This window comes from Nerophis lumbriciformis, linkage group LG24 (genome assembly GCF_033978685.3).
Source record: "Nerophis lumbriciformis linkage group LG24, RoL_Nlum_v2.1, whole genome shotgun sequence".
Lineage (NCBI taxonomy): Eukaryota > Metazoa > Chordata > Actinopteri > Syngnathiformes > Syngnathidae > Nerophis > Nerophis lumbriciformis.
In genome coordinates, this window is record NC_084571.2 from 499,767 (window position 1) to 522,155 (window position 22,389).

A 22,389-nucleotide genomic window follows, 5' to 3' on the forward strand; every position below is an offset into this window, starting at 1 on the left:
TTTTGTGATGCATTCGCTATTTTTAACATATTCATAAGCAAAACATGCTGACAGTTAATGTCAACAGTGACGTCACCGCTCGCTGACCAATGAGAGCGAGGGACGTTTAAAGGCCTAGAGGACATGCGCTGGCGCTCCACTTCCTGATTGAAGATGGCGGACGAGAATGAGACAGCACCGTTGCCGGGGAAAGAAGACGTAGAAGACCACGGACACTGCAGCGACTGTGAAAACGAAGAGCACCACCTGGGCGATGGGTAAGAAAGCTTGGCGGGCGTCGTGGCGCTGAGAGAATAATCACGGCGAAACGAGACAAAAGTAAAGGCGAGTACATGCTGGCCACAGCGAGCTTGTCGGGGGAGCTAGCCGACTCGGGGTGGATGTCCCGCCCACTTGCTGTAACCCCATTGGCTGGGGGAAGTATTCGCTTTAGTGTTCTGTGATGCAATTGGTCCAGAGCGGTCATTTGGGCGGGGTTGAAGCACCGCGACGCCTAGCAAAGGCGTTGTAGGGCTGTTGGAAAGCCGAAAACAAAGCTATCAAAACTACACTTACTCTTTCAAATCCCACAGAACAATCACTTTGACTTTAGTTGACACTTTTAAAAAAACATACGCTTCCTGTGTATATTTTAGTGTGTCTAAACCAACTGGTACAGTTGACTACAATCCTGATTGACATTTTGCTAATTAGCGTGCAAGCTAACATAGCTGTCAAAACCTCCCATTGTTAATGAGTAAACCCTCTTGAACAAAGTAGCCAAAATTACAACGAAACTAGTCGCTTTGTGTGTATTTTCATGAAACAGGTGGTCTTGTCAAACCGGGCCCTTGACGTTGTTTTCAATCCCCCTTTGAACACCGACTGTAGATGTTCCTTAAAATGTCCAATTTCGGAACACAGCTAGCAGTAAACAGCAACCGTTCGACTTCTCACATTAATATTCATGAAATAATAACATTACAAAGCAAATATTAAGGTGTGTCCTGCTACTGGAATATGCAAATTGGAGATTAAATTAAAAAAGGGAACTGCACCTTTTTTTTAAATTCAGCCCATCATTCACAGTCCCAGTGTAAGACAAGAACACATTTTATCCTTCTTAATACATTCTAAATAATAATAAAAAATGCTAGCAAAAGTCAGCTAACAATGAAGCCAATAAAGCGCTTGAAAAAACCCATCCAAAAGCCTCCATTGTTTTTTATACATGCTGTAAGTATAAATGTAATGTAGTAACAGGCGCATTCATAATAACGTAACATTTAGGTATTATACCCATTTAAAGGGGAACATTATCACCAGACCTATGTAAGCGTCAATATATACCTTGATGTTGCAGAAAAAAGACCTTTTTTTTTTTTAACCGATTTCCGAACTCTAAATGGGTGAATTTTGGCGAATTAAACGCCTTTCAATTATTCGCTCTCGGAGCGATGACGTCACAACGGGAAGCAATCCGCCATTTTCTCAAACACATTACAAACACCGAGTCAAATCAGCTCTGTTATTTTCCGTTTTTTCGACTGTTTTCCGTACCTTGGAGACATCATGCCTCGTCGGTGTGTTGTCGGAGGGTGTAACAACACGAACAGGGACGGATTCAAGTTGCACCAGTGGCCCAAAGATGCAAAAGTGGCAAGCAATTGGACGTTTGTTCCGCACACTTTACCGACGAAAGCTATGCTACGACAGAGATGGCAAGAATGTGTGGATATCCTGCGACACTCAAAGCAGATGCATTTCCAACGATAAAGTCAAAGAAATCTGCGAGCGGATGAGGGTATGTCTACAGAATATATTAATTGATGAAAACTGGGCTGTCTGCACTCTCAAAGTGCATGTTGTTGCCAAATGTATTTCATATGCTGTAAACCTAGTTCATAGTTGTTAGTTTCCTTTAATGCCAAACAAACACATACCAATCGTTGGTTAGAAGGCGATCGCCGAATTCGTCCTCGCTTTCTCCCGTGTCGCTGGCTGACGTGTCGTTTTCATCGGTTTCGCTTGCATACGGTTCAAACCGATATGGCTCAATAGCTTCAGTTTCTTCTTCTATTTCGTTTTCGCTACCTGCCTCCACACTACAACCATCCGTTTCAATACATGCGTAATCTGTTGAATCGCTTAAGCCGCTGAAATCCGAGTCTGAATCCGAGCTAATGTCGCTATAGCTTGCTGTTCTATCCGCCATGTTTGTTTGTCTCGGCATCACTATGTGACGTCACAGGAAAATGGACGGGTGTATATAACGATGGTTAAAATCAAGCACTTTGAAGCTTTTTTTAGGGATATTGCGTGATGGGTAAAATTTAGAAAAAAACTTCGAAAAATAAAATAAGCCACTGGGAACTGATTTTTAATGGTTTTAACCCTTCTGAAATTGTGATAATGTTCCCCTTTAAGCAAACAGCGGCATATTAATTTCACAGACGCATCACAAGGTTCACTTTTTCCTACAACATTAACACTACTATTCATGGTAGACTTTAGCTGCACTAAAGCGAACCAACAGGCCCTCCAGCGAGTGGTTAAAGCGGCGGGGAAAATTACAAGGACGATACTCCCAGAGATGAGTGCCATGTACACAACTCTGTGCCTAAAGCGAGTACATAACATCCTGAAGGACAGATACCACTCAGCACATGGCCTCTTCAACCTGCTACTCTCTGGAAGGAGGTATAGATCAATTCGCGCCAGGACCACCAGAATGTCTCACAGCCTGGGTATACAGACTGTGAGACATTCTGTTAAATGAACAGCCTGCCCCTTTGCTGCCCCGGACCATCTTATTACCTCACTCTTCACCACGTCAATAATTGTGCTCTGGACATTGCATTGCTGCAAAATCAACGTATCAGACATCTGACTGTTCCCACCCCCACGCCCCTCTATTCGCAATCTTCCTGACAATGCTAAACTGTAAACTATGGTCAACCTGCACTTCAATGCAGTTTCTATGCCGCTAGACAAAGCTCAAACAAAATCTCATTGACATTTATGACGTAAGTGTTATTATGACAATGACAATAAAGGAATTGATTGATTGATTGAGACTTCATGAGAGGCACCGACGACTACTTTGAGACAAATGATGATAATCAATCAGGAACCTTATATTTTTTTAGTCTGAATATAAGTAGGATGAGCTACAGGTTTTAAAAGCTGTGCGCTAAACAAATGCAGCTTTAGTGAAACCCTAAGCATCACGTAGCAGTATTGCTAAGTGCTAAACAATCACTTACTGTACAATGTCTGCTCTCACTGGGATGCCGACTGATGGGATGTTTATATCTTCCTGTTTGGATGAAAAAAGAATCATAATCCACCTAAGGAAAAAGGTGGCCACAAACAAGCATTTTTTGTGTCTTTCTCGCCATCTCCAGGTCTAAATTAAATGTCACAGTTTAATGGCCAGAACCTTCTACTACCCATGTGAGAGGCATGATTTATAATCTAAAATCAACTTTTACCAACTAAGATATATAATCAATATAGCAGCATAAGCTAGTTAGCTCTCTGTGATCACGGTGTGGCTAAAAAAGTAGTTATTTAACGTTAGAGCTTATAATACAATACAATTTTGGTAAACAATTTTTGGTTTGAATGTTTTTTAGAGGGCATTATGGGCTGTATAGTGTTCCCCCATTAGCCACATTGTGAGCCACCCCTTTTACTTGCTGTATTTTAGGACTTAAAATGCATTAAAAAAATAAAGTTATGCCTTACATATGGATTGTGAATAATAGGCAAACATTTGAAAAAAAAATACAGTTCCCTTTTGAATTAGGGCAGCATTTTTTGTATTGTGCTCCACTTCTTACCATTCAATGTTTTTTGGAATGTGTTGAGAAATCTTCCCTGGATAAGATTAAACTGGAAACCGCGTCAATGTTTTTTTTTTGTTTTTTTTTTAACCTGATCATGTGACGCTTTACCCAAGCGGCCGACGAGCACAAAGAACACTTGTGGCCCTTTGCTGCTAAGTGGAAGCTTGTAGAACAAACTACAATGTTTTGTTGTCCATTGTCAAACACCCCCCCACTTGTACATGCATCCATACATGAGTCCACATGCATTGTAGACCCTCGGCAAAAAGGTCATGTGACACGCCATCTGGGCTGGTGTCACAAATGTGGGCCGGCCAGGACTCGCCCTTGGACAATAATGAGATTATGCTCTGTAAGGATAGAAGGATGGATGGGATCGTGGGTAAATAAGGAGGTTATGACACTAGCTGTGCTAAGACATGAGGTTAAAGTGATTTGAGATGCCAGCAAAGCATAAATATCTAAAAAAAAAATCTATTTTTCTTGCAACCCCTGTACTGGCTATTTGGCAGAAAACGCTTGATTGTTTTCCCTGATCACTGGACAATAGGGCTGCAACAACTAATCGATTAAAATCGATTATAAAAATAGTTGCCGATTAATTTAGTCATCGATTCGTTGGATCTATGCTATGCGCATGCGCAGAGGCAATTTTTTTAAATTTTAAATTTTAATTTTTTAAATTTTTTTATAAACCTTTATTTATAAACTGCAACATTTACTAACAGCTGAGAAACAATAATCAAAATAAGTATGGTGCCAGTATGCTATTTTTTCCCCAACAAAATACTGGAAAGGATATAAATGTAGTTTCTCTTTTATCCGATTATTAATCGATTAATCGAAGTAATAATCGACAGATTAATCGATTATCAAATTAGTTGTTAGTTGCAGCCCTACTGGACAATATCAATTAAATTTGGTGCTCCATCTTCTGAGACTTTTGAGAGTCAGTTGAATGTGTTTTTGTCTAATTTAGCCTAAAGTAAAGAAGCTGCCTTGTGATTGTCAACATCTTAATGTACTGTAAGGCAGGGATGTCCAAAGTGCGGACCTGGGTCCATTTGTTTTGATGACTCGCAACATATTGTCTAAAAAAAGCAACGGTAAAAATGTAACAAAAAAAGAGCAAAAATACATAAAAGTAATGAGAAAAAAGCTGTTTCTATCAATATCTAAAGTGTCCAATAATTAAAAAGTCAAAGAATGCAAAGGCCATTTTGATAGTTTTTAAATTAGTGAAAAAATGCCATAAACAGACTATAAATGAAAACTTAATGTCTGTCGTTTTTTTGTAGCTTCTTTTTTTCTGAAATAAGTCGTAAATCTTAATAACACCCCTGCTGTCTTTCGGCCACACTCTGCCTCATTATATAAATATTAAGGGTGTAACGGAAGCCCTATCCCGGTTTTAAGGTGATTGTTCAGTTCAGAAGGGGACAAAATGTACAGATTGGCTTTTGTGTAAACAGTTTAAAGATTTTTTGAAGGAAGCATTAACAACTGCAAACTGCTGCCTCGCCATTTTGTTCACTGTTATGCACACTTCCTGAGCTCGTGGAGGTGCATCAGAATGCCGAATGGAAATTTTGATTGTCTCACTAAATTTGTGAATTGGAATGGCCCTTTGCTGAAAAATCGGTTCCACACCGAACAAACACACCTGCAGATATGCATATGTGAAATAAACCTTCATATTTAGTCAGCCTGGACTTGTAAAATATGCAGTAAAAATATGAAATCCCACTAGCACTGGAAAAAAGACAAAACATGTTTTTTTTTTAATCTTAATGTTTTGTGTATCAGTGACAGTGGTGCCAAGAAGAAGAAAAAGAAGCAGAAGAAGAAGAAGAAAAGCAGTGTCACAGAAGTCTCTGAAGATCCTATTGCAAAGGTATGACTGAAACATAACAGTGCTTTTTTTCCAGACTTATAGAAAAAACTAAGTATATTTCCATGAGCAAATATTTATCTTAAAACCTTTTTTATGCTGTTTATTAGTTAAAAACATACTACAATATAGTTCTAGAGTATTGAACTACCGTATTTTTTGGAGTATAAGTCGCTCCGGAGTATAAGTCGCACCGGCCGAAAATGCATAATAAAGAAGGAAAAAAACTTATACTGTATACGTCGCACTGGAGTATAAGTCGCATTTTTTGGGGAAATGTATTTGATAAAACCCAACACAAAGAATAGACATTTGAAAGACAATTTAAAATAATTAAAGAATAGTGAACAACAGGCTGAATAAGTGTACGTTATATGAGGCATAAATAACCAACTGGTATGTTAACGTAACATATTATGGTAAGAGTCATTCAAATAACTATAACATATAGAACATGCTATACGTTTACCAAACAATCTGTCACTCCTAATCGCTAAATCCCATGAAATCTTATACGTCTAGTCTCTTACGTGAATGAGCTAAATAATATTATTTGATATTTTACGGTAATGTGTTAATAATTTCACACATAAGTCGCTCCTGAGTATAAGTCGCACCCCCAGCCAAACTATAAAAAAAAACTGTGACTTATAGTCCGAAAAATACGGTATTTGATTACATGGCTTTCTGCTATTTCTCCCAGGTGAATTCGCTGCCCGCTGACAAGCTGCAGGAGATTCAAACAGCCATCGAGCTCTTGTCCGTGTGCCAAGGTCCCGCCAAGACCATGGAGGAGGCTACCCGCAGGAGTTACCAGTTCTGGGACACGCAGCCGGTGCCAAAGCTGGGTAAGACCGCTGCATTCGTTTGGTCTCCCTGATGAGCCGCCATTAAAGTATTTTGTTGGGATTTTTTTCCCCTTCAGGCGAGACGGTGACATCGCACGGCTCCATCGAACCCGACAAGGACAACATTCGCGTGGAGCCCTACAGCCTCCCGCAGGGTTTCAGCTGGGACACCCTCGACTTGGGCAATGCCGCTGTGGTAAGAGGATGTGACATTACTTCGTTGTCACTAGAGAGGATCACTGTTTTGCACAATTTTTTTTTCTTTGCTGTGTTAAGAGACACTAAAGTGCAGACTGTTCATCAAAAAAACAAAATATATCACGGGGCATGAAAAATATTACAAGTCATTAAATGGATTTAGCAAAAATCATTAAATACGATGTCCAGAGGCATTAAAAATGTAATTGTCGGATTTGGCCGGCAGTCAATACATCAATCAAACAAACAAATGAGAAAAGAAAATGTACATAATAACGTTGCGGTCATTGATAAATTGCTATGTGTTTCTTTCTTTCGTCTATGGCAGTGGTTCTTAACCTTGTTGGAGGTACCAAACCCCACCAGTTTCATATGCGCATTCACTGAACCCTTCTTTAGTGAAAAATAAAATGGTTTTTTTTTTTTCCAAATTCAACACAAAGTTATATGTTTTTGGTAACACTTTAGTATGGGGAACATATTCTAAGTACCGGTAACAAAGACTTAATTTAGAGTTATTTGGTTAGGGCCAGGGTTAGAGGATTAGGTTTATAATAAGGCCATGCAGAATAAGGCATTAATAAGTACTTAATAATGACTAGTTAAGAGCCAATATGTTACTAATTTGCATGTTTATAAGCAACTAATTAATGGTGAATATGTTCCGCATACTAAAGTGTTACCATGTTTTTTTTACTGGTGCACAAAATGAACCGTGGACGAACATCACCTTGTTCAAAGAACAACACCAACAAAGTACATAAACTCACAACAAATTACACACCTGCAAATCAGTGTGACTTCTGCTGTTGCCGTATCCGTAATACGCCAAAAGGGAAAATTTTTATTTACACGATGAGTTGAGTGTGTCTTGACCTCCGCCGAACCCCTGAGCCCGACTCACCGAACCCCTAGGGTTCGATCGAACCCAGGTTAAGAACCACTGCTCTATGGCTTTCAAACTGGACACGATCCGAAAGCGCTGCCTGCATAGCGGACACGCCACTGGATGGCAAAATTAAGCAGCTCTGCAGGCCCAAATTTTGCCATTCTTTGGTCACATGTCATGGTAATAAGGACGCTCAGATTGTTTATTTCAGTCATCTCCAGTTCAACACACATGAGCTAACTTGGCTAACATTAGCAACTCTCGTCACGCAGACACCTCACATGACCTACGGTGGCCTAGGATGGACAACTAAGACAATTCTCACAGCAGACCACAACTCTTTATCCTCTGACATTCCCACAGTAAATGAATAATAGTTCCTTCAGCTGCCTGACACTTTATACATAACTTACTGTACCCATTTTAAAAAACAGAGGTGTATAATACAATCTATTCAATATGTTTCATTAACCCAGCCTCTTTTTCGTGCATATAAGGGGCTTATTGGTATTTTCCAATATTATTCCATGACATGTTCTTTTCTAAAATGTTTAAATCAGTTATCCGTTTTCAAACACATGCATCATTTGCATTCCTTGTATGATGTTCATTTATTATTCCATAATACATTTAACAGTTTTTTTTATAATTGTATCCTGATTTTAAAATGTATCTTCCAGTTGGTAGCTAATTATAAGGCATATTTTCAGAGGATATGAATTTTTACAGCATGTTTTAAAGAGATACATTTGGATGTTTATTTCGAGGGCTCAAGTGCAGTGCCTCCTTTAATAGTTTTGATTGAAGGTACATTGTGATGATTGACAGGCGGAACTTTTAAATTGGCTATTGTCTATGGCCGGTGCACGAAGTCAGAACATCGGATGCTTGAGATGCTACATCCTGTGAGCGTGCTTATGTTGTAGCGAAAGCGAGACAATGAATCCATGTCCGGGGAATGGGAAACCGCAAATTTCAGCAAAAGTGGCTGATTGGTTAACTTTTGAAATTTTGTGGTTAAAGCTTGCCGATTATAAACACAGAGAGGTGTTCTACAGAATGTGCCAAAAGACCTCCTAAATTTACTCAATGGACATCAATATGGTGAAATCGCACACGCTGTTAGATCATCACCAGTCGGCGATTAAAGGCAGGCAGCAGTTAACGGTGCCAAATTTATTTGGCATGACCAACAAAGCCCCTTCTGCTGACGCCACCACAACTGTCAGCTGCTGCTGCTGCTACTACTTCAGAAAAGTAAATACCGTATTTTTCGGACTATAAGTCGCAGTTTTTTTCATAGTTTGGCCGGGGGTGCGACTTATACTCAGGAGCGACTTCTGTGTTAAATTATTAACAAATTACCGTAAAATATCAAATAGTATTATTTAGCTCATTCACGTAAGAGACTAGATGTATAAGATTTCATGGGATTTAGCGATTAGGAGTGACAGATTGTTTGGTAAACGTATAGCATGTTCTATATGTTATAGTTATTTGAATGACTCTTACCATAATATGTTACGTTAACATACCAGTTGGTTATTTATGCCTCATATAATGTACACGTATTCAGCCTGTTGTTCACTATTCTTTATTTATTTTAAATTGCTTTTCAAATGTCTATTCTTGGTGTTGGGTTTTATCAAATAATTTTCCCCAAAAAATGCGACTCATACTCCAGTGCGACTTATATATGTTTTTTTCCTTCTTTATTATGCATTTTCGGCCGGTGCAATTTATATTCCGGAGCGATTTATACTCCGAAAAATACGATAGATAAAAATAAATTCTCAGATTAATCAGTCTTTGCGGGTCAATTCTAATTCACTAGATAGTAACAGTCAATCATTCAAGAGTATTATTGTCAACGGTTTCTAATTGTGTGTGTTTACAGATAATTGTAATCTCTTGACTATATTTTTTAATCATATTTAAATGGCATCAAAAAGCTTTAAATTAGATTTACATTTTTTGATATAATCCAAGGGTTGTTTGAGATGTATGAGGGGCGACTTCTTAATCCATTAATTATAAAATCTTCATTGATTGAAAAGCATTGGTGTAATAATGACAATGGTAGCCACCAGGGGGCGTAGCTGCATTGTGTCAGATTGCAATGCTGTGATGTATTAACCAAAATTCCTAAGTTTATTTGCTTTTCAATAGGAATGTGCAACATTTTTTTCCCAAGCCTATACCGACAACTTTTCTTAAAAGCTATTATGGCAGTGTCAGTGAATAGCAGTGTCACATGACTGAAACACATAATGAAATACATGATTTGTCTTTTCAACCAGCTCAAAGAGCTCTACACCCTCCTCAATGAGAACTACGTTGAAGATGATGACAACATGTTCCGCTTTGACTACTCACCTGACTTCCTTCTCTGGTAAATGTTTTCATGCTCAATGTTGAACACTGATTTTGGTATTATTTTTAAGCTGTATTTCACAAATACATCTGCTCTGACATGTAATATTTGAACACAGTTAATGTCTGAAGTGAATTATTTAATGGAGACATTATTTTCTTCTTTCTCAGGGCACTGCGACCCCCTGGCTGGCTGCCTCAATGGCATTGTGGGGTGAGGGTGAACTCCAACCAGAAGCTTGTGGGCTTCATCAGTGCCATCCCCGCCAATATCCGCATCTATGACATGTACGTAGCTCTTGAATAACATTTTTCTACTGAAGCTGGATATTAAACTTTAAGTATTCTTATGAACTGATACTGATTATTAGTAGTCAAGGAGGCCGATATTCATTTGCAGTAAAAGTTATTTAAACATGAATAGTATACCTCAGTAAACCACTGGACAAGGATTTAAGTTGTTTTTTTAACATAATTTTTTAGGAAACGTCGGATCAGTAGCGACATAATGTTTTATGCAGTGCTAATGTTGTGGTTAATTTAGCAGCATAAAAACATCTGGGGATTTCTTAAACACCTTTATCATGTGTGCATTTCATAATGTAGAAAATTGGCACAAATATGGGATTTTTCTATATCACAATAACTCGCCATCTACTCAATTTCATACTAGTGCATTGTAAGGTTTTGTAATAAGGAACCCTGAAATATTGGGAGCATTAAAATAAATACAAAATTCTGGACTTCTTCACGTAGCTTAGAGTGAGAAATTTTTAAAGCTGGCGGTATAGCTCGGTTGGTAGAGTGGCCGTGCCAGCGACTTGAGGGTTCCAGGTTTGATCCCCGCTTCCGCCATCCTCGTCACTGCCGTTGTGTCCTTGGGCAAGACACTTTACCCACCTGCTCCCAGTGCCACCCACACTGGTTTAAATGTAACTTATTTATTGGGTTTCACTATGTAAAAGCGCTTTGAGTCACTAGAGAAAAACGCAATATAAATATCCTTCACTTCACATCATTTTTCCCTGGATGTTAAAGAAAGTATGAGAATGTGTTAGCTGCTGCCTGCTCTTCTTTACTTTTACAATAAGTCTCCTATTCGTCAAGATATTTAAACATAGTTAGGATTTTTGGCAGAGATATATTTTCTGTCGTCCTTATCCGTCATCCATCTCTGTCGCGTTATTTAATTAAATTACAAAAAATGAAACTTGCTGCGCTCTTTTAATGAGCCCAGGCTGCGAGTGTTGCGTCAGGAGGCTTGTCGAGCGTCTCCATCGCTGCAGTAGCAAAAACCCACACAAAACGAGACATGGAATACGCCAGGAAAGAATAAAAAATGAATTTCCTGGCAAATTTAATATTTAATAAGCGGTAGAAAATGGATGGATGGATGGGTATCTTCTGATGTAGTTCTGTTGTAGTTGTATTTATTTTATTTTTTTTAAGAGACCAAAAAAAATTTAGCACATCAAAAATGCCAAATATCGGTGCCGATAATCGGCTTGGCCAATAACTAATGAAAACCTACTAACCAAAAAAAAAAAAAATATGTGAGTTATAAAGAGTTAATTTGGTGTTTGTTTTTTAGAGAGAAAAAAATGGTAGAGATCAACTTCCTGTGCGTTCACAAGAAGCTTCGAGCTAAGCGAGTTGCTCCGGTACTGATTCGAGAGATCACAAGACGGGTCAATCTGCAGGGGATCTTCCAGGCGGTCTATACGGCCGGAGTGGTTCTGCCTAAACCTGTGGGCACGTGCAGGTGGGTCTCGCCAGGAAATGGACACGCTCAGTGAGAAAGGCGCCTTGTTGGAAACATGCAATGTTCTGTGAGTGCGCAGGTACTGGCATCGCTCGCTGAACCCACGCAAACTGATCGAGGTGAAGTTTTCCCACCTGAGCAGGAACATGACGATGCAGCGCACCATGAAGTTGTACCGTCTACCTGATGTATGATGGTCACTGCACATTTAACACTCACCAGCCGCTTCATTAGGTACTCCTTTTTTGTACTTCACCGCCGTCTTCTGTCTTCAGGCCCCAAAGACTTCGGGTCTGCGACCAATGACCAAGAAGGACGTGCCCGCTGTGCACCGCCTCCTCCGTGAGTATCTGAACCACTTTAACTTGGTGCCCGCCATGACTCAGGAGGAGGTGGCCCACTGGCTGCTGCCCCAGGAGAACATCATCGACACCTACCTGGTGGAGGTAAACACACGTCACCCCAGCCTGTAACGGGACAGGCGACATACTGTTGTCTCCAAAATGATGTTACCATTTTTCAGGGAAATGTCAATCAAATATCAAGCTAATACGGTAATTACTAGTAAGGGCTTTACTGGCTTTATAGTTGTGAGTATATTGTGTGTGTGCATGTATAATGTGTATTGTATTATTTATATATATATATATATCCCATGAAAACACTTTTGTCTCTGAGTTTTTCACTTCCCCCGACAAAACAACACTTCCTCATTCTCCACCAATCACCTTTCAGGCACAGACGGTGTGTTTGTAAACAAGGGGAAAACTGACTTCAAATCCAAACCACACGAACATAAAACATTAACACCAGCTGGTCGTTACAGTATGTATTAATATACATAGCACTATTTGCGCACTATTGACAAGTGATGTAACGAAAACTTGACCACCGAAAAAAGACTTTGATCACCGAAAACCGCGCTACCGAAACCGGATTTAAACAAAATGCACGCCATTGTCTGCAGCGCTGTCTGCAAAATGTGTGTGTATATATATATATATATATATATATATATATATATATATATATATATATATATACATATATATATATATATACATACACACACACACACATACTGCGATGAGGTGGCGACTTGTCCAGGGTGTACCCCGCCTTCCGCCCGATTGTAGCTGAGATAGGCTCCAGCGCCCCCGCGACCCCAAAGGGAATAAGCGGTAGAAAATGGATGGATGGATGGATGGATATGGGTATATATATATATATATATATATATATATATATATATATATATATATATATATATATATATATATATATATATATATATTTAATTTTTTTATTTATATTTTTTATTTTTTTTATATACCGTAAATATATATTTATTTTTATATAAATATATATTTATTTTTATAAAAATATATATATATATATATATATATAGCACATAAGCTAGACATACGTAATAATAATTGAACAATATTGCAGTGTAAAACAGCACACTTGTTAAGATAAACAAGTATCAAATAATTATAGTTGTATATTACTTGTACAAAGTCACCAATAATTATAGTTGCATATTACTTGTACAAAGGCTCCAGTAACAAATGTGTCCGCATCATTTAATTCACTGAATGATAAATTCTAGGTGTCTCTACAAAACAATTGCCACTCCTCTTCAACTTAAAGACAGCATACATTTATTCCAAACAGTTAATATCAATTGGTGTTAGTCACACCTACCATTGATCTCCGTTTGAATAAGTTCATTTGATCCAACCTTTTCTAACATTCCACACTACAAAATAATATATGTATGATTCCTGTCTATTGGATCAAATCAATGTCATTATCGGCCAATAATCAAGGCTTCAATATCTGTATCGTATTTGAAGTGGAAAAAGTTGTATTGGGACACCCCTAATTGTTTATTTTTTATCATTTGATAATTCAGCTAATAATACCCTCAAAGTATCTCATGACATGGGAAAAATGGTAAACGTTAACCGTTGTGATTTACTGGTTCATGCTCCTATCAACAAATTAACTGCAACAACTTATTTTAATTGATCTCTTAGTCTGAATTGTAAACCTGAAATAAAATAACTTTTGCATGATATGAACATTTACTGAGATGCAAATGTATTGATGGCATTATACTGGCATAAAAACCCAACATATTTTAAAGTATCTTGTAGTTAAGGTTGTGTACTATATACTATATGTAGTTTTGTAGAACATAAGTGCTAATTGCAATTTTCTTGATAAACACAAATTCTAATAAAATTGACCACAGAAGGTAAAGAAACGCACAGTCACAGTTTAAACACTACAGTTTTAATTTCATGTTAATATTGTTGACTTTTAAAATACCGTATTTTCCGCACCATAAGGCGACCTGGGTTATAAGCCGCGCCTTCAATGAACGGCATATTTCAAAACTTTGTCCACCTATAAGCCGCCCCGTGTTGTAAGCCGCATCTAACTGCGCTAAAGGAATGTCCAAAAAACAGTCAGATAGGTCAGTCAAACTTTAATAATATATTAAAACTAGCGTGATGTGGGCGCGCACGGAGTCGTATATCAACATGGACGGAGCTGCTGAAAAAAGCCACCCGGCCTCTTCGCGTAAACTTAAACTTACCTTAACCACTCGCTCATCTTTTCTTCATCCATCCCTTCGAGTTAGCTTTTATGATGACGCCGGCTGGAAAGGTCTCTTTTGGCAAGGTCTTCCTTTTGAATATCACCATGGGTGGAAGTTTCTGGCCATTAGCATGGCAAGCTAGAACCACAGTGAAGGATGACTTCTCATTCCCTGTGGTGCGAATATTCACCGTACGTGCTCCCGTTGTATCCACAGTGCGGTTCACAGGAATATCAGTTGCTGTGAAATAGTAATCAGTGTACGGATGGAGAGATTGCGTCTTTTCATGAACCGGATGCCTGTCGCTTAGTAGGAGCCATTTTGTGGTCTTTACAGATGTAAACACACAAAGGAAATGAAACGCGCGCTTTTTCTTCTTCTACGCGGGCGGGTGGTTGGTTGCTTACAGTAGAAGAAGAAGCGCTTCCTGTTCTATGGGGGCGGGTGCTTACCTTGGCGGTTGCTTGCGTAGAAGAAGAAGCGCTTCCTGTTCTACCGGGAAAAAAGATGGCGGCTGTTTACCGAAGTTGCGAGACCGAAACTTTATGAAAATGAATCTTACAGGTAATATTAATCCATATATAAAGCGCACCGGGTTATAAGGCGCACTGTCAGCTTTTGAGAAAATTTGTGGTTTTTAGGTGCGCCTTATAGTGCGGAAAATACGGTAAGTGTTTCTTGTGTCATTTTTACAATTTTAATCATAAAATATGTTGTTTTCTTGGCAGAATGATGGAAAAGTGACGGACATGCTGAGTTTCTACACGCTGCCCTCCACCATCATGAACCACCCTGTGCACCGCAGTTTAAAAGCAGCCTACTCCTTCTACAACGTGCACACCACCACCACGCTGCTGGACTTGATGTCAGACGCCCTCATCCTGGCCAAATCAGTGTGTGACCCTAGCATGTATAACCCTAGTCCTCTCTGTCAGGTAGCTAAATAGACCTCTTTCTGCCTTCCAGAAAGGCTTTGATGTCTTCAATGCACTGGACCTGATGGAAAACAAGACTTTCCTGGAGAAGCTGAAGTTCGGCATCGGCGATGGCAATCTACAGTATTACCTTTACAATTGGAAGTGTCCCAGCATGGGCTCAGAAAAGGTACACTGTAAAAACATGAATATTTCCTTCTCAACACCGACATCAGGGGTGCCAAAGCATTTTCCACAGAGTGCCACAGGTGGACAAATCAAAGGATAGGGGGGCCATTTTGGTAGTTTTCACCTTCAAAACCGATACAATATATAGATTTTTTTCAAAGAACAAGAATATACAACTTTGGTAGAAATTTTGTGTGAATGCTGAAGAGCCAAAACCAAACTAAGATGCTATAGTTAGCACGCTGGCTCGATCGCGCCAAGTAACAACAAATATGAGCAAAATGAGCTTTAAAAGCTTGCATGCTAACAGTACAATACTAACTATAGTGAAATACCAAATTACCGTACATGATACTGAGGTGTACAAATGCTAAACGATTTAGCATGCTAAAATTCTAACTGTAATGTGCATAAAGTACCAAAATATGTTATTCTAAGGTGTATACCTGAAAAATGTGTTAAATTTTAGCCTGATAACGTTAGTACCAAAATATGACTGAGGAGTTTACCTACAAAATTAGATTTAATAAATTTTAAAAAAGCTAGCATACTAACGTAATTATTTGTCAATTACGATATTTGACCCTGATTGTGTACCTGTAAAATGATCAAATCAGCTAGGATGCTAATATTAAAACACTAACAAAAGTGCTACAGGCCGTGCTTTGGACACCCGTGCGCTACATCCGGGGTCGCCAACCCGTCAATCCCGATCGACCAGTCGATCTTTGGGACCCTACCAGTCGATCCCGAAAATATTACAAAAATAAAATATTACTCTGACATCGGTGACACCACCACCAGGAGAGTGACCAACAGACCCGCCAACAGGCACGCATTTTAACCCCTGAACACACCCGCACGCCTCGCCTCTCTCTCTCTCTTCAGGCTCACATCCCGCGGCTCTTGACACCGCGTCCACCACACCCCGAGTACGGCCGCATGGCGCACACCACACACGCTCGTCTCGCAAACGCACATGGCATGGGGTGCACAGAATTCATAGAGCTGCAATGATCGCAATAAGGCTGACTGTTGTATTGCATCGGACATTTTCTAGCATCCAACATTAAACAACTTCCCTCAACCACGACCATCATCGCTCGCCTGCAACGGGAACTAATAAGCCAAATACTAGAGTCTGTGAACATTGCTCCAAAGTATGGATTTGGTGTTGATTTATTGTGCATACAAAAGTAAACATTGACATGTGCAAAGGCAGTAATATATGATAGAACAAGGCGGCAGCTAAAGGACTTCCCCGTTCATCCCCTCTTTATCACACAGGAGAAACCCGCCAGGTGAAACATGTGATTTAAAGTGGCCATAAACAGTTAGCTTCTACATCTGGGGTGCCCAAAGTGCGGCACAGGGTCCATCTGTGGCCCGTGGCTCCTTTGTCATTGGCACTAGGCACATTACAAAAAACAAAACAAAAAAACCCAGCAAAAATTGGGAAAACGGCAAGAAACATAATGACAAAAAAACAAATTGTTGCCATCATTTATAATATATTATTTATAATAACAACGTAAAGATTTGTCCTTAAAACAACACTAGCAAAAATAAATGAAACTTTTTTTTCTTTTCTTTTTGAAGTATAAATATAGGGATAGATCTTGTTTTGTTTTTTGGCTGAAACCAGGGATCTTGAGCTCAAAGTTTGGTGACCACTGTTCTACATCATACAGTTCTGAGTAGCAGATGACATTTGAATATTTTCTGTATAGACTGTATATCCCCCTTAATTGTCACATTGCACATGGCTTTATACTGACCCCATAACTGACAGGTGCAACATAGGACCGTGACACCGGTTAGGGAAGGTGTGTCATAAATTTGCAATGCCACCGAACAGTTGTTTTGATGAAGACAACGACCATAACACCTTCTTTAGCTTGGTTTAAAGAGGAGGCAGAAGAAGGAAACGGAATAAAGAGCAAGTAAAATACATTAACTGTCACAACAATATATAAGACAGCGGTGAGTGACAAGCCTGGCGGCAGACAATTTCCTCATATCGATGAGCAATTTTTATTCGGTACAATTTGTAATTGTAAAAAAAATATTGCACTTTGGGGGGGAAAAACTACTGCAGGTAACATAAGCTAGGTGGTGTTATAGTTTTGGTTTAAAAATGTACCTTTTGAGTAAGGTGCAAACCATATCTAATGTAATTTTATTTATTTATTTTTTGTCATGTTTTTTCACTGATTGTACTTCAAGGATGAATTGACGTTTGCTTTATTATATAATATATTTTAAGCTACAGTTTAAATAATCAGTGAACTATGTAGGATATTGAAATACTGTATTTTTTTGTGATAACTTGAAGTTCTTGGCAGTATTCACCCCTTATGCCGTTGTGTCCTTGGGCGGGACACTTCACCCTTTGCCCCCGGTGCCACTCACACCGGTGAATTGAATGATGAATGACAGGTGGCGCAAATTGCAGCCACGCTTCCGTCAGTCTACCCCAGGGCAGCTGTGGCTATGAAAGTAGCTTACCACCACCAGGTGTGAACGAATGATGGGTTCTACATGTAAAGCGACTTTGGGTACTTAGAAAAGCGCTATATAAATCCCAGTTATTATTATTATTATTATTATTATTATAAGTCTGGCACGCATTGACATCAGTGCAACCCCACTTTAAAAAAAATACACAATGTGCGGAGCGATCCAAAACCACTTGCGGCACTCACTTCCAACTGCATGAACCTTTTTATTTGACGCTTAGACATTGTTTAACACCAGTGCCTGACATTGTAACAACATTTCTAGGTAAAAAAAGAGAAAAAGCATAATGAGCCCCCTTTAAAACGTATACACAGAAAGAAAAGAATAACAAAATATCAGACTTCAACACGATTAGCTTAAGAGGGGAAAGACCGACACAGAACCAAGCAAATGACAACAGCAACAAGCTTAAAGTAGTACTAAGTTTAAGAGGGGACAGGCGGACACAAAAGAGAACACAATTTCTGAAGAAGACATGATCTGCTCGTGATTGGATTAGGAAGGGAAAGACCAGAAAATGGATAACAAAAAGCAAACAAGACAGTAAAATGTTGTCTGCTACTTTCTGGTTTTAGAGGGGACAGATGGGAAATGGAGGACAAAAAACAAGAATAAAAACAATGTTTGCTAGTACTTGGGTTTATTAACAAAGGACAGGAACACAGAAAAAAAGAGCAAAACATCCAAAGACTCATGATCTGCAAGTGATTGGCTTAAGAAGGGAAATATGGGAAATGGAGAAGTAGTAGTAAACAAGACAATATAACATTGTCTATTGTCCGGTTTAAATGGGAAAGGACTAGAAACCAAGACCAAAAAGCAAACAAGACAACAATAAGACATTGTTTGCAAGTTTCTGGTGTAAGAGGGCACAGGCAGGCAGAAAAGAAAACACAAATATCTTGACGTAGACATGGTCCGCTAGTGATTGGGAAAAGACATGGGGAAAGACAGGAAACCGAACAAATAGCAAACAAGACAACACTATGGTCTGTTAGTTTCTTGTTTAAGAGGGGACATGCAAAGAGAAAATTAAAACAATACCATGGAGACTACATGATCTGCTAGTGATTGGCTTACAAGGGAAAGGATGGCAAAACAAATAGCAAACAAGACTACATCAAAACATTGTCTGCTAGTGTCTTGTTTAAGAGGGGACAGGCAGACAGGAAAGAACAAATATCACAAGACACACAACATGATCTGCTGATTGGCTTAGTAGTAGAAAGATGGGGGAAAAAACATGTTTTTACTTGCACATTCACTGGGAACACAGTTCCTTTTTTTTTAGCAGTGGGGTGGTGTTTGGGCCATACTTGCCAACCCTCCCGATTTTCCCATGGAGACTCCCGAATTTCAGTGCCACTCCCGAGAATCTCCCGGGGACACCATTCTCCCAAATTTCTCCCGATTTCCACCCGGACAACAGTATTGGGGTCGTGCCTTAAAGGCACTGCTTTTAGCGTCCCCTACAATCTGTCGTCACGTCCGCTTTTCCTCCATACAAACAGCGTGCTGGCCCACATAATATATGCGGCTTTTACACACACACACACACACACACACACACACACACACAAGTGAATGCAAGCATACTTGATCAACAGTCATACATGTCACACTGAGGGTGGGCATATAAACAACTTTAACACTGTTACAAATATGCGCCACACTGTGAACCCACACCAAACAAGAATGACAAACACATTTCAGGAGAACATCTGCACCGTAACACAACATAAACACAACAGAACAAATACCATCTCCCGAATTCAGAGGTCTCAAGGTTGGCAAGTATGGTTTGGTCTGATGAAGATGTCGCTACGTTATGGTGCATAACTTGGCAGGCTTCACTCCTTCCACTCTAGCAAGCCAAAGTGCGTTGTAGTCCGCTTACACTGGGGCCACTTGGTCCAGTTTGTGTATTGAAGACTTTGCATTGTTGACTGCCACCACCTGGAGGACTGGAATGGAAGAGCATGTCCAGAAGGACATGTTTAGGACGGAGCAAATGGCAACATTGTGTAATCCGTGTTTATTCCGATGTTTTTGCTCCCCAGGTCGGACTGGTCTTGCAGTGACGACCCAATGAGGACGGAGCATTAGCGACAGACCACGCGGCCGCACCATCGCACCCGCCACCTGACTGATAGAGTGAAGAGCTCCGGGAGAAGCTTACCGCCCATTTTTACTTCTTTTTTTGTTTTCTTTTTATCTTTTGAACTTTAACCTGCACTATCGCTGCCAGGCAGGGAGCTCTGGGGGAAGGGGGTTGGGGGGTGTCAGCTGTCCTCCCTTCTTCACACGGACCTTAAAGCCATCGTGGTTACATCAACACAAACACGCGTACTTTCCCCTTGTGAGCTATCCTGATTGTACCAAAACACACAAGAGCAGTTTGCAAGTGTGACTGCATGCCAAACTCTCACTGTCAGCAACCGGCAAAACATGGAGAAAAAAAAAGCATGTAAATAACTCAACTTGACTGCAAACTTCTACCGTAACACACGAGAGACCTGCTGTTTTTACTTTGGAGTGCTATTTGCAATTGAGGTTCATTTTCGTCATGAAGTTTTAGAGATGAAAAATAGCAGAAGACGATAAGATAAACCTTTATTAGTGTGACCACTGAGCAGGAAACTTGCAGATAAGGGCTTTTCTCATTCTCTCATTAGGTCTTTTTTTAAATTTTATTTTCCCATCAAAGCGTTTGTTCTAACACTGCTTGGAGAGACTGGATAGTCAGCAGAACCACGGCGGGTCCAGCTCAGAGGTTCTCTGATGCAGGGATCTGATATACTGTATCGTGATATGATTGCAACGTCGTCGCTGGCTTAGACCTTTGGTACCAATAAATCTGCTGGACAAAATGTCTTTTGCTGTAAGACTTTTTGCATCGAGTCAATAACCAGTCGTAATACAAAGCAAGCAATATCATACCGCTGTTCTTTATTTGCTGCGACGTTAAAGCTTTTCCAGCTATGTCGCGTGTGGAATGAATACCTAAATAGAAGCTTTGCGGCATAAATAAAAGTTTGTAGCGACATTGTGCAAAGAGGAAGCAGAGTGGGGTAGGTCAAGTCTCTCGTGTCAAATGTGTTTTTTTTTTTGCAATCGTTAAAAAAAAAAAGAAGGGCAGTATGGAGACAGCATGTGAAGCTGCGAGTGATGTTTTTGGAGCAAGAATAAATCTGGAAAATATTGATAATCCCCTTCCTCCTTTTTCTAGAATGCTAGAAAAAATCAACAGACCTTTAAATGTTTTTCACTAATATAATTCAGAGCGTTATTTATTGGCTGTTCAAGAATGCACAATTAGACTTATGGTTCGAACAGTTTTATATGTGGACATCAGGCAAGTCCATCCAGATTGCTTAGTTTTAAGGCTGTCTAAAATGACAAGAGATAACTAGATTTGAAGTTAATACAATTTAGTCTACAAACCATAAAAATACTACTGCTCTGTGAGATCGAATCAAGCTATCTAAAGGTCAAAGCAAATGGTTGCCTTGCCTCTCCAATTAATAGTATATGCAACATACACTATATTGCCAAAAGTATTTGGCCACATGCCTTGACTCGCATATGAACTTGAAGTGCCATCCCATTCCTAACCCATAGGGTTCAATATGAACTTTTGCAGCTATTACAGCTTCAACTCTTCTGGGAAGGCTGTCCACAAGGTTGCAGAGTATGTTTATAGGAATTTTTGACCATTCTTACAAAAGCGCATTGGTGAGGTCACACACTGATGTTGGTTGAGAAGGCCTGGCTCTCAGTCTCCGTTCTAATTCATCCCAAAGGTGTTCTATCGGGTTCAGGTCAGGACTCTGTGCAAGCCAGTCAAGTTCATCCACACCAGACTCTGTGTCATCAATGTCTTTATGGACCTTGCTTTGTGCACTGCTGCACAGTCATGTTGGAAGAGGAAGGGGCCCGCTCCAAACTGTTCCCACAAGGTTGGGAGCATGGAATTGTCCAAAATGTTTTGGTATCCTGGAGCATTCAACGTTCCTTTCACTGGAACTAAGGGGCCAAGCACAACTCCTGAAAAACAACCCCACACCATAATTCCGCCTCCACCAAATTTCACATTCGGCACAATGCAGTCCGAAATGTACCGTTCTCCTGGCAACCTCCAAACCCAGAGTCCAGTGGCGACGTGCTTTACACCACTGCATCCGACACTTTGCATTTAACTTGATGTATGGCTTAGATGCAGCTGCTAGGCCATGGAAACCCATTCCATGAAGCTCTCTGCGTATTGTCCGTGGGCTAATTGGAAGGTCACATGAAGTTTGGAGCTCTGTAGCAACTGACTGTGCAGAAAGTCAGCGACCTCTTTGCACTATGCGCTTCAGCAT

The 22,389-nt window shown here is 39.8% G+C and overlaps 1 protein-coding gene across 1 annotated transcript; it reads left to right on the forward strand.

The window, feature by feature from the left end:
• The first annotated feature begins 112 nt into the window (after positions 1 to 112).
• On the forward strand, positions 113 to 20,899 carry LOC133620080 (glycylpeptide N-tetradecanoyltransferase 1-like). The gene is made up of 12 exons (XM_061981292.1): positions 113 to 257; positions 5,637 to 5,724; positions 6,425 to 6,569; positions 6,647 to 6,765; positions 9,957 to 10,048; positions 10,201 to 10,317; positions 11,621 to 11,791; positions 11,871 to 11,979; positions 12,067 to 12,237; positions 15,131 to 15,295; positions 15,369 to 15,506; positions 20,086 to 20,899. Exons 1-12 carry the CDS (start codon positions 154 to 156, stop codon positions 20,104 to 20,106), a joined length of 1,440 nt encoding a protein of 479 aa, XP_061837276.1. The 5' UTR covers positions 113 to 153; the 3' UTR covers positions 20,107 to 20,899.
• The last annotated feature ends 1,490 nt before the right edge of the window (positions 20,900 to 22,389 follow it).

Coding starts and splice junctions, on each gene's coding strand:
- LOC133620080 (XM_061981292.1), top strand. CDS start 154: ATGGCGGACGAGAATGAGACAGCACCGTTGCCGGGGAAAGAAGACGTA. Junction 6,766..9,956: donor ACTTGGGCAATGCCGCTGTG/GTAAGAGGATGT, acceptor CTTTTCAACCAG/CTCAAAGAGCTCTACACCCT. Junction 11,980..12,066: donor AGTTGTACCGTCTACCTGAT/GTATGATGGTCA, acceptor TTCTGTCTTCAG/GCCCCAAAGACTTCGGGTCT.